This window comes from Spermophilus citellus (assembly GCF_964194105.1).
Source record: "Spermophilus citellus genome assembly, chromosome: 3".
In the NCBI taxonomy this organism is placed as follows: domain Eukaryota; kingdom Metazoa; phylum Chordata; class Mammalia; order Rodentia; family Sciuridae; genus Spermophilus; species Spermophilus citellus.
The window spans coordinates 113,270,925-113,282,967 of NC_138184.1; the positions used below are offsets into that span (position 1 = coordinate 113,270,925).

Consider the following 12,043-nt stretch of genomic DNA (forward strand, 5'->3'; position numbering starts at 1 on the left):
TCCTATTTTCGTGTCGCCCTGTTTTACTTGGCCACTGGCCGGGAAGATACCAGCACTCCAGGTGCTGGACACCCCCTTATTAGTTCTTCAAACGAATCCAGTATAGTAATTTGTAGAAATGAGCAAACCAGGCCTCTGGCCTTGAGCTGGGCTTCACAGAGATGTCTACATTTTTAAAATAAGTGACCAATTGGGCTCCATGGTACAGCTGGCAAGGGGAGGAAAGAAAGGGGGGAAGAAGCTCTCCCCTTCTCAGGTGTTGTCCTTGAAGAGTTAACTTGCCCAAAATAGCAAAATAAAAAGCTGCTTTCATGTGAACTTCTGCAGACTGTGAACTTCTGAGCCCCTCCCCTTACATGCTGGGTATAAAACTCTGAAACTCCCTGAACTCGGGGTTCAGGGGATTGGTTGATTACAGCAAAACTGTGCCCTCTGAACCTGGCTGCAGCCAAATAAAACTGTTTCCTGCTGTCTTCGGTGCCTTGCCTTGTCTGTCCCTACAACAGGATGACACGCGTGTGCTACTGCACCCGGCTCCCAGTATGTTGCCCAGACTGTCCCCAGACTCCTGGGTTTAAGCAACGCTCCTCCTCAGCCTCTCATTAGCTGGGATGGCAGGCGTGGGCCACCATGCCCAGCTGATCTGTTTGAGCAGGGGCCACGCTGTTTCCCTTACCAGCTGCTTCATTTTATATCCAAGATTCTGCTGTTTACCTAACCGCCCGTTTACACAAGCACCTACTACGTGCCAGGCACCGGGCTCCTGGATGCCATGGAAAACCAGGCAGATGACATCCTGCCTCTGTGTATCTGCTGATGGGAAAGACGGTGGCGGATGGGGACAGTTGGGAGGTCCCCAGCAGCCGGGGGTCATGTGTGCGGGGCCTGGGAGGCGGCAGGAGCAGGAGCCTCTCCTGGACCTACCTCCCAACCTCCAGGGCTGTCTCTTCCCCCTGCCTGACCTTGGATTCAAGGTCAAGATAGGACCTGGGCTGCAGGAAAGGACCTCAAGGGACCTGAGGTGCCCGGCAGTGACTTGGCCAGAAGTGAAGACCCGAGAGGCTTCTCCAGAGCAAAGTCCAGGGTCCCAGGACTCCCCTCTTCAGGACATCCCTGGCCTCTGCCAGGGGGTGAAGTTCACTGTCCCCAGCTGCCCCCTGGACCCCGCAGGACCAGCCCCTGTCCACCATGACCCTGCCCATCACAGGCCATGGTGGGGCCGAACGCCCCTGCCCCCAGGGCGTCTTAGGACGCAGGGCCCTTCCTGCTTGGAACACGCCCGACCCTGTCCCTCAGGGGACCTTTTCCCTGTCACCAGTGCTCTGCTTCTTCCTGAGAGCCTTCCTGATGGCCCGGGCCAGGTACATCTCCTCGATGACACTGATCCCCGGAACAGAGCTTGGCACCAATGAGATGCCCAGCGACTATTTTTGTTGAATGGCTGGGTGGACGGGTGGGTGGGCAGAGGGCCGCTGCCCGGGTGCCGTCTCTGTCTGGTGACCCTCCTCTCCTTGTTTTCCACGGGGACACCGAGGTCACCTCTGCCTTTCAAGCCCCAGGGCCCGATGACCGCGCCCGTGAACCTGGCATGGCCCCCGTCCTGGCAGCCAGAGGGCTGATGCATGCAAAGCGGGCATCTCCTTGCCCAGCCGCCTGACCACCCTGGCGCGGCCGAATCTGACAGCTAATGACATTATTGTGTGGAGACACAATGTCTGCCCGCATCTGCTGACCGGGGCTTTGGTGTGGGCTTAACCCTGCATTCTTCCCCTGCTTTCCCGCGGTGCCCGTCTTGGCACCGTCCCTCCTGGGGAAGGTATAAATGCCACCTGCCGCCGCGGGCTCCACGGGCACTCGCGGGGGCTGCCGGTGTCGCTGGTAAGAGGGACACGCCTGCTCCCAGCCTTTCCTCTTAGCCGGGGTCGGGAGCTGGGTGACGGGGTGAATCCAGACGCCTCCTGACCAGGTGCCCTCAGCCCCATGTTCCTTCCCGCTCAGTGGGGACAGGGGTCACGCCCCGGGGTCCAGGGCTAACAGTGGAGGGTCTAGCCACTGCCTGGCATGTCCTCGGCTGTTGGTGGTGTTGGTCACTAATATGAAACAGCCGTCAGCGCCTCGGCTTTGCCAGGAACGCGGTGGGAAAATGTAATGGGTTTGCAAACCGGTGCCACTGGGTACCCCTCAGCGATGCCCGGGGAGGCGGCTCTCCCAGACCCATGGCCAGCTGCCGCCACACCCTATGTCCAGCCTTGGGCAGTGTTAATGGCTAGGTCACCAAAGGTGATCTTGGTGCCACCTTCTTCACCTCCTCCTGGGTGCAGAGTGGGTCCTGGGTGGCTGCCAAGGGCTTGTGCCTCCTGTGCTCGGTGCCATCGAACCCTGATGTTGCCGGGCACCTCCGTGGTCCCCATTTTACAGAGCAGGAAACTGAGGCCCGAGGCACTGAGGCCCCAGGGGCAGTGACCAGCCCGAGGTCCCCTAGCGGCAGAACCGCTTGCTCAGCGGGACCCCGGCTGCCTCGGCTGCCCTCTGAGAACACCGAGGACCCAGGGGCACCCATGGGACTCCGGGCCGGGGAGGGGGTGGCAGACCCTCCTCCTGAGCCGTTTGATGGGTATCCTCCCCCTGGAGGCCGGCCAGGCAGGGGCTGCCGTCTCTGGATGAAGGACGGTCCCCAGGCGACCTGGGCCCAGCGCCCCTCCCTCAGGAAGGGAGAGAGGGACGATGTCATGTCCTGGGCTGTCCTGTGTCCTGCGGCGCCCATCTCCCGCTCACACTGTGGGGACCAAGATCAATGTCCCAGGGGACGTCCTGGGTGCTGGGAGCTGGGACCAAGGGGCAGGGGATGGGGGACCTCGCTGAGTCCCAGGGTGGCCAAGCACGGGGGGATGAGGGTCTGGTTTTTCGAGGAGATGGCGGTGACAGCCGAGCCTCCCGCCGTGGGGACCCACCGGAGCTGTGCCCTGCCCTCCAGGGGCCTCACCTCGGGTCCCAGTGTGTCCCCAGGGAGCCTCCCCTCCCACAGCGCCCCGAGCCAGACACAAAGAAGTCAGGCTGGCAGTGGGGTCTGAGCTGCCGCCCCCAACACCCCAAGACCCCCGTGGGTCCCCAGGAGGAGGAAGCCAGGGCTGGTGACGTCCTCACGGCGGTTTCCCCGTGTCTTCCAGGTCATTCCTGCGCGGGACAGTCCACGATGGCTTCAGACCACCAGACCCAGGCGGGCAAGCCGCAGCCCCTCAACCCCAAGGTGGGTGCCAGGTGGGGGGGAGGGGCAGACCACCCACCCCCCTCCCCTCCCCCGTCTCCACCGACTCCGAGGTCCCGCCCCAGCACAGGGCACGCGGGCCTTGATGCAGCTGTGCAGGCTGACACCTCCACTCCTCGGCTGGTGTGCACCCTATTTTGCACCAAGGCTGGGTGCACCAGAGAAGCGGCTCTTGGTTGAGAGGTGAGGGGTGGCTTCCAGCTCCACACCTGCTGTGTGACCCAGGCCAGTTGCTCCACTTCTCTGAGTCTCAGTTCCCTCTAAAATGGGAAGAGCAGCCAGGCTCAGCCTAGCTCCTGGCCCACGGTGCCCGCGAAGACCTCAGCTTCACTCTCGTGGGGTCACTGGGGTCGTATTCCAGTGGCAGAGGCTCGCCTCCCCCCAGCCTCACACTCTATCAACCTCCACCCACCCGCCACTCGCGGGTGTCCTTCTTCTCTAGGAGTCCTGACGCGGAGTCCATGCAAAACTGCCCCCCGACACCCTCCTGCCCATTCGTCCCCTTCCAAGCAGCACTTTCTAGAGGACAGACAGACCCTAAGCAAGCAGCTGGATATATACCATGGAGTGATGATAACTGTGCAGTAAATCACAGAGCAGAGTGCAGGGTCCCTGAGAGCCAGGGAGGACGGGGAATGGCCGTGTCCACAGAGGAGCTCAGGGAGGGCCTTTCTGAGAAGGCGACCTTTGAGCAGAACCCTGAGTCAAGCGAGGAGCTGGGGTCAGCCAGAGCACCCAGGCAATGGGGACAGCATATGCAAAGGCCCTGAGGTCAAGAATGAGCTGGGTGAGTCTGGCAAACAGCAGAAGGTTGGGCTTAAAGCATCCCCTGTCCAACTGATGTGCACTGTGAGCCACCCAGGTAACAAAAATGTTCTAGTCGCCACACTTACAAAGGTGAAAACTAATATTCATTTTATGTCGTATTAAACCTAGTGTATAAGAAAATGAGCATTTTAGTGAATAATCAAGAGAAGACTCATTAGGGAGGTATTTTAGGTTCTTTGTTCCCCATTCAAAATCAAGTGAGTATTTTATACTTAGAGCATTATCCTCACTCAGACGCACTGCAGATGTGCAGCTGATGGTTGTTCCATTCAGCAGGACAGCTTTAAAGAATCAGATAACGTGGGACATTTTAGCTTCCATTTTATTTATGAACAACAACAGTGAACACTGATACGGGTGGACTGGGCTCTCTAAGGCTTTTCAAATGCCTGGAGAGTCTGCCTTCCTCACCCAACCCTCCTTCCCAAGTGCCTGCTCTCGGGCCAGGTCATGAGAAACCAGCCCCTGACTTCCACACTCTTGATCCTTCCCAGCACCCGTACAAAACAGGCCTGACCTCCCGTTTCACAGACAAGACAACGGAGGCCCAGAGACATCCCGTTGCTCCCTAGGTTTGCACAGCACACAACCCATGTCTCCTGCCCCCGGGGTCCAGCTGGGTCAGTGACTCTAAAGGCTGAATTGATCCCGTGGAATTTGTCTCTGAGCCCCGTTGGCCACCCCCTTGGCTTCCTTTATCTGGCTAATCCCCTGCCTGGGAGCGGGAGGCCTGTGTCCCCTGCCAGTGCTGACCTTGTGGATTCTGCAGCTGGGAGCTGTCCCCCCAACCCCTGCCTGTCCAGAGGCAGCGCCCGGGGAGTGGTGGCTGGAGCGCACTGTTCCCAAGCTCTCGCTGAGGTGGCCTCCCAGCTGGTGCTCGGTGGGCCCAGGTGGGGGTGGGGGTCTTGTACTTTGCAGAGCTTCGGCTTCTCAGATGGGGACCCCGCGAGACCCCTTCCCTGGGCGAGGAGAGGACCAGGTGAGGCGAGGGGCGCGAAGTCCCCTGCAGACAGAATCTCCCAAGGGGAGGTCGGGCCCTGGGAGGCCCCTGAGGCTGGGGCTCCAAGGAGGGGCCCAGGTAGGCGTGGTTCCCGTGGTTTCCATGGAGACCAGGGACATCGGATGGTGCTGGTCCAGCTCCGGAGTGGGCTGGACTGTCTGGGACCGTCCCCAGGGCTCAGGGTCACAGGGGCCTGGTGTGCAGGGTAGATTTGCAAGATGCTGCTTCCCTTCCAGCTGCCCGACAAGCCTGGGCGCCCGGTCAGCTCTGCTGCTGCCCACGGGGACTTGGGGCTGCACCTCGGTTCCCATGACCGTGAAGGGCTGGGGGGCGCCCGCCCAGCTCTCCAGAGGCCCTGGATTCGTCCCCAGTACTGCAAACAGGGAGGGCAGCACGGCTGTCCCCGCCCATGCCCACCAACGCCCACTGGCCGTGTGCACCCCGAGGGCAGTTCTGCGTCCCATTATACAGAAGGCAGACTGAGGCCCGGGGAACCAGGCGGCTGCAGGTCTCCTGGCCCTGGGGGTCGACCCTCCAGCCTCCTCGGAAGCTCTGACCCGACTCTCTGCCGCTGCAGATCATCATCTTTGAGCAGGAGAACTTCCAGGGCCACTCCCACGAGCTCAGCGGACCCTGCCCCAACCTGAAGGAGACCGGCGTGGAGAAGGCGGGCTCTGTGCTGGTGCAGGCTGGACCGTAGGTATCCGCGTGGCCTCGCCCGGCCAGGGGCTGCCAGGGTGAAGCAATTGGGCTGTGGGGTTGGGGGTCTGTCCTCTCTGTGCCCCTAAGATGCGGGGTCTGGCAGCCCAGCGGGAGAACTTGTGCTTTGGAGCTGAGTTCAAATCCCAATTCCACCACCTCTGGGCTGTGTGACCTCTGACCAGGAGCTTCCGTCTCTGAGCCTCTGTTTCCTCCTGTGCAGGACGAGGGTAACCCTGTCCTCCTGAGGATGGGAGGAGAGCTCAGCGGCAGGGCTGGGCACAGATGACAGCCACCTCTTCAAAGCAGGGACACAGAACTTTTAAGAGCTGCCGATCTGCTGGCATATTTGGGGGCCACATCTTTACTTGAGAAAGAGGGGGGGTGATTGGCAGATGGACTGTCCCCTTGTGGGGTAGATGAGCACAGTCCTGTGTGAGCCGGCAGGTGGCACGGGTCTCTCCCACGGCTCCTGGCCACTCCCTCTCTGTAAGAGCCTCAGGATTCGGGGGGTCACCAGTGACCCCCCCCTCCAACAGGTTGGAGTCTGGTATGGCTGGGTGTCCTGCGGGGACCACCCCATACTTCAGGATGCTCGGGGAATTTTGCTGGTGCCATGGCCCTGCCTGTGTCCGCGTCTGAAGACGTGGAGAAGGTGGCCCACGCAACAGCCCTGCTGAGCCTCCGTTATCTGGCACACCCAGGGAATCTGTTGCACGCCTTCCAGATAACTGAAGTCCGGGCCACTGGAACTCCGCGTGGGATTTTCAATTACCTTTTAATATATATATATTCATACACCAGGGATTGAACCCAGGGCACCCGACCACTGAGTCCCACCCCAGCCCTATTTTGTGTTTTATTTAGAGACAGGGTCTCACTGAGTTGCTTAGGGCCTCACTTTTGCTGAGGCTGGCTTTGAACTCACGATCCTCCTGCCTCAGCCTCCAGAGCCACCGGGATATTCTTTTAATATTTTGATGATAGAATTTCCCAAGCATATTTTAACCAAGGTTTTTGAGTTTGGTGGGTGGATAGTTTTGGCAGTGCTGCAGATGATACTCAGGGTTTTAAGACACTAGGCAAACACTCTTCCACTGAGTGCTGTCCCCAGCCCTGCCCAACTATTTTACACTTTTAATTTTAAAATATAGATGTATACATTTTGGGTTTTAAAATTTGTTTATTGTTTAAAGTGCTATTGCTTTAAATTAAGAATATAGGAGCTGGGCGTGTGGCTTGGTGATAGAGAACTTGCCTGGCATGCACGGGACCTGGTTCAAACCCCAGCAGCACCAAAAAAAAAAAAATAAGAACAAGTGTTTAGATTAAAAGAAGAAGGAGGAGGAGGAGGAGAGGAAGAAGGAAAAGAAGAAAGAAAGAAAGAAAGAAAGAAAGAAAGAAAGAAAGAAAGAAAGAAAGAAAGAAAGAAAGAAAGAAAGAAGAAAGAAAGAAAGAAAAAGTTTTAGCCCGACCACTCAGAAGTAACCATTGTTAAGATTTGGGTCTAGCTGGGCGCGGTGGCCCACACCTGTCATCCGGGCTGCTCAGGAGGCTGAGGCAGGAGGATCTTGGGTTCAAGGCCAGCCTCAGCTACTTAGCAAGGCCCCAAGCTACTCAGTGAGACCCTGTCTCTAAACAAAATTTAAAAAATAGGGCTGGGGATGGGGCTCAGGGGTCAAGGGCCCCCGAGTTCAGTCCCTGGTACCCCCCCTCCCTGAAAAAAAGATTGGGGTCTAAATCTAGATTTTTCTCTGCGTTATATTTAATGGTTTTTGAAAGGATCAGAATGGCACGGTGATGTACTTCGAATTTTGCATTTTGCAGCCCACGAGGTTATAAGGTAGCGGGGACTCGCCTGGGTCACGGAGGGCGTTCTGTGTGGTGTCCTGTGGACATTCCTCTGGGTCACTCCCACAGCAGACTCCTGGTCCCCAGCCAGCCCACTGACACCGGGTGGAGCCCAGGCACCTGCTTCCTGCCACCACATGGCCCAGCTGAGGCAGAGACTGGGGTCCTACGGCATGACCTTGTGGCTTTACCATCCCGTGGTCAGGTGGGCCACCTGGATGTCACCGGCCCTGGTGTCACATGCGGAAGTCGTCTCTGTTCTTGTGACGGGGTCCTCGGGGGACAGCTGTGAGCTCTTGACTGCCACTTTCTGGGTCCCCTGCCCACGCAGACGGCTGGTCTCTCCAAGGACGCTGAGCACAACCTCCTGTTCCCAAGGCCACTGTGCGCCTGAGGCAGGGTTTGGTGGCACTGGGTGGCCCCAGAGTGCTCCCTGCCCGAGGTGGGCCCTCTCCCATCGGCCCCTTACTCTATTGGCGACCCCCCCCCCCCAGAGGCTCCTTCCCCTAAAGTCCCTCGTCCCTCGTGGCCACTCGGCACCCAGAGGATGGGAGATTTCAGGAAGGAGGTTGTCCCCGTCCTGGACAGGAGGCGGGTTCTCCTCCTCCCCCCTCCCTCCAGGGAACAGTGAGATGGCCATTTGCAAAACCTCAGCAGGTGACAGGGACAAGCCACCTGGAGGGGATGTCAGGTCCCCAGGAGCAGCAGGTGGCTCACACGCCTTTCTAAGGAAGGGCCTTGAGCACCCGCGGGTCTGGGCACCTGGGGGGAGCTGGCATCCCCAGGGGGGACGCAGGCCCAGGGGGGACATAGGCCCAGGGGGACAGATCTCAGAGACCCTGTGTCCAGGAAGAGGCAAGAGACTCACGAGGACAAAAGAGTCCCTGTTGCTCCCAGGGGGAGGCCCAGGGTGGCCCCGAGAGGGAGCTCAGTGGAGAAGGTGGAGGGTGCTCCTGTCCTCCCAGCGCCCCCTGCGGTGACATTGCAGGGACAGCTGCAAACCCGCCGTGGTGGCGTTATTTTGTTGGTTTTGTTTGCTTGGACAGTAGCTCTGAGCCTTGGAGCATCCGGTGGCCCTGGCATTTGGTGCTGGGGGGTCCCTTGGACCTGCTTCGTCTGTCACCGTGTCCCTGGCTGAAGGCGCGTGGCCTGGAGCTGGGCAGCCCAGGTGGCCGCGCTGCTGCGTCTCTTTGCCCTTGGTCAGGGCAGCTGCCGGCGGCGGGCCCAGGGGCGGGTTCTGCGCGGGGCGCTGGGCTGGACTGACTGTCCCCTCCGTCTCTGCGGCAGCTGGGTGGGCTACGAGCAGGCCAACTGCAAGGGCGAGCAGTTCGTGTTCGAGAAGGGCGAGTACCCCCGATGGGACTCCTGGACCAGCAGCCGCAGGACAGACTCCCTCAGCTCCCTGAGGCCCATCAAAGTGGTGAGTGCCCTGCCCCATCACGCTGTCCCCTCGGCCACGTGGAGCCACAGGTGCAGGGACCGGGAGGAGCCTTTGCAGTTGGCTCTGCACCCCATCTGACTGGCAGGGAACAGCCTGGCTTGTGACCTTGCAAAGTCCTTCCCCCTCCCTGAGCCTCGGGCTCCTCCTCTGTACCTGGGGCTCTTGGGCTGAGCTCCTGGGAATCTCAGGACCACAGATACTGAGGGTTGTCACATTCTGTAACCCCACAGCTGCTCACATTCTATCCTAGGTGGATGGTGCTCCCTAGAGTCGCCCGATCCTGTTACAAAGTAATTGCTCAATAAACGGTCACCATCTTGAATATTAAAAGAAATTCTGTGCTGAGGGGAGAAAAAGGCGGTTCAGCTCTTATTCAAGACTCGCGCCTGTGAGAGCTGTCTGTACTTCTCTGAGCCTGGTTCTTACTAGTGGATAAACTCTTGGGGAGGGGTAAGGACCTACCACTGCTCAAGCACTCAACTCCCAAGCCTTCCAAGCCCGGACTGTGTCCTTCCACAGTGTGGTGGAAGATTGGGAGAAGATTGGACTTGGCCTTCTACAGACCTGGGGTCATATGTTGGCTCTCCTCTTCCCACCTGTGTGACCCTGGGCAAGTCACTTGACCTCTCTGTGCCTCAGTCTTCTCATCTGCCAAGTGTCATAAGACTTGCTTAATGGATGAAGCGAGACAACTAAGAAAAACGCAGGAGCAGGGGGAGGGGAAGAGACAGGAGGGGGGCTGTGCTGTGCCTTGGGGGTGAATAAGACATGGCTGCACTTTAAGAATGAGAAAGTCCAGTTTGTGGGAGGGAAAACCACGTTTCAGAATCAAATATCCCCCCAAGTGTGACGTCTGGGAGCCCACGGCTCAGGAGGGACTCTACAGACTCACAGTCCGTCACTGGGTGGGTCTATGGAGCAGAGGGTCTGGGTGCAGTGTGCTGGGGTGTGGGGTGGGGGAGGGCGGCTCCCCACACTGGCTTTCCCTGTCCCGGCCACAGGACAGCCAGGAGCACAAGATCATCCTCTACGAGAACCCCAACTTCACGGGGAAGAAGATGGAGATCATAGATGACGACGTGCCCAGCTTCCACGCCCACGGCTACCAGGAGAAGGTGTCCTCGGTGCGGGTGCAGAGCGGCACGTGAGTGCAGCCCCAGCCCCCTCGCCCCCGGGCACCGACTCTGGGGCCCCCAGTCTTGGAGACCAGCCTGGGGGACATTGCAAGACCCTGTCTCCAAAGGGCTGGGGTGTGGCTGGGCGGCGCGCGCCCCCTGGGTGCGATGCCCGGTACTGCAGCAACCAAGGGATCGATTCAACCCCGGGGAGGATGTGGGCGGGCTCTATGCAAATGCTATGAGGGCTCCCCCCGCCCCCCCCGCCTGGCCTTAGACAGCCTGTTTGGCGACACCTACTGGCTTCTTGGGGTTCTTCAAGTCCCCTAAATACTGTGCAAAGTCCCCGGCTCCTGCACACGTGGATTCCCACGTCCACTCAGTCCCGGGCTTCCACGGGCAGCGTCAGGAGGAGGCCTGGCAGCTGCCCCGTGCAGGTGACCCTCCAGGAGGGGCTGGTTTGAGGTGCCCCACAAACCTCAGCTTCTCCCTCGAGGGAGAGTCTCGGAGGCCTCACGGCAGAGCAGGGCTGCAGGGTCCGGAGGGAGAGGAAGCTCCCCGCAGAGACGGGCCTGCGCACAGCCTGCGGAGCCTTCCAGGGAGTTCTTGATCCATGAAGGCCCTGGTGGCCTCAGTGCAGGGACACAGGGGCACGAGGCGGGTGGGCGGAGCTGGAGGTGTCCACAGAGACTGGCTGGGCAGGTCCTTGTGGGCCAGGGCTCTGCCATGTCCCCTGAGGACAAGATTGTCATTCGCATTAGGTGCTTAAAAGAGTCAGTGACCCCTGAATGGCAAAGGCCCTGAGCAGTGGGTGGATTGTGGGGGCCCCTGGGGGACCTGTCCTAGTCAGATCTTCTGGGAGCTTATGACCTCCTTGCTCTGACCCTGTGTCAGGCCTTCAGCTAAAACTCATATTGGGAGGGAGTGAGCTGCCCGTGGAGAGCAGGAAGGGGCCGGGCTCGGTGGTGCTCACCTGTCATTTCCATGGCTCGGGAGGCTGAGGAAGGAGGATTGAGTTTAAAGCCAGCCTCAGCCAAAGCGAGGCCCTAAGCAACTCAGTGAGACCCTGTCTCTAAATAAAACGCAAAACAGGGCTGGGATAGGGCTCAGTGGTCGAGGGCCCCTGGGTTCAATTCCCGGTACCGGTACCGTCACCCCCCAAAAAGAAAGAAAAAAGCAGGAAGGAAGCAGAAGGCCACCCTGGAGGGGCGGGGGAGTGCCGAGTCCTGCCAGTTCCGGGAAGGCAGGCGCCCTCTCCTGGGGGCTCAAGGACGAGCCTCTCTTTCTCTCCCCCCTCCCGCCCTGCAGGTGGGTCGGCTACCAGTACCCTGGCTACCGCGGGCTGCAGTACCTGCTGGAGAAGGGCGACTACAAGGACAGCAGCGACTTCGGGGCTCCCCACCCCCAGGTGCAGTCCGTGCGCCGCATCCGCGACATGCAGTGGCACCAACGTGGCGCCTTCCACCCCTCCAACTAGAGCCCCCGAGCCCCCGCCCTTCTCCCCAGGGGCCCGGGCGGCTGCCCAGGACCCTCCAGACCCCCCAGCGAGTGAATAAAGTGTGCCTTGCAACTGTGTGCGGGCTCCTTCGTCCACAGCGGGCCTGGGTGGTGTGTGCGTGTGAGTGTGCCTGTGGGTGGATGTGTGTGCGTGTGCGTGCATGTGTGTGTGCATGTGTGTGTCAGAGAGAGAATCCGCAAGTGCTTGGGCAGGGTAGCAGCAGCCCCTCCTGGAACCCTCCAGCTCTGCAGCTACTTAGCTGTGTGACCTCAAACCCACTGTCCAACCTCTCTGAGCCTGTGTCTCTTCGCCTCATTGACAACTCTGTTGCCTCCTAAGCGGCCAC

At 59.6% G+C, this 12,043-nt stretch overlaps 1 protein-coding gene across 1 annotated transcript; it reads left to right on the forward strand.

The window, feature by feature from the left end:
• The first annotated feature begins 1,822 nt into the window (after positions 1-1,822).
• Positions 1,823-11,763, forward strand: CRYBB2 (crystallin beta B2). Its single transcript, XM_081285131.1, has 6 exons — positions 1,823-1,878; positions 3,168-3,247; positions 5,671-5,789; positions 8,931-9,063; positions 10,086-10,228; positions 11,508-11,763. Exons 2-6 carry the CDS (start codon positions 3,194-3,196, stop codon positions 11,674-11,676), a joined length of 618 nt encoding a protein of 205 aa, XP_081141257.1. The 5' UTR covers positions 1,823-1,878; positions 3,168-3,193; the 3' UTR covers positions 11,677-11,763.
• Positions 11,764-12,043: the final 280 nt, after the last annotated feature.

Bases quoted from the DNA above. Each gene is read 5' to 3' on its own strand.
- CRYBB2 (XM_081285131.1), top strand. From the start codon at position 3,194: ATGGCTTCAGACCACCAGACCCAGGCGGGCAAGCCGCAGCCCCTCAAC. The intron at 3,248-5,670 runs GTGGGTGCCAGG...CTGCCGCTGCAG, and splicing joins CGCAGCCCCTCAACCCCAAG to ATCATCATCTTTGAGCAGGA. The intron at 5,790-8,930 runs GTAGGTATCCGC...TCTCTGCGGCAG, and splicing joins GTGCTGGTGCAGGCTGGACC to CTGGGTGGGCTACGAGCAGG.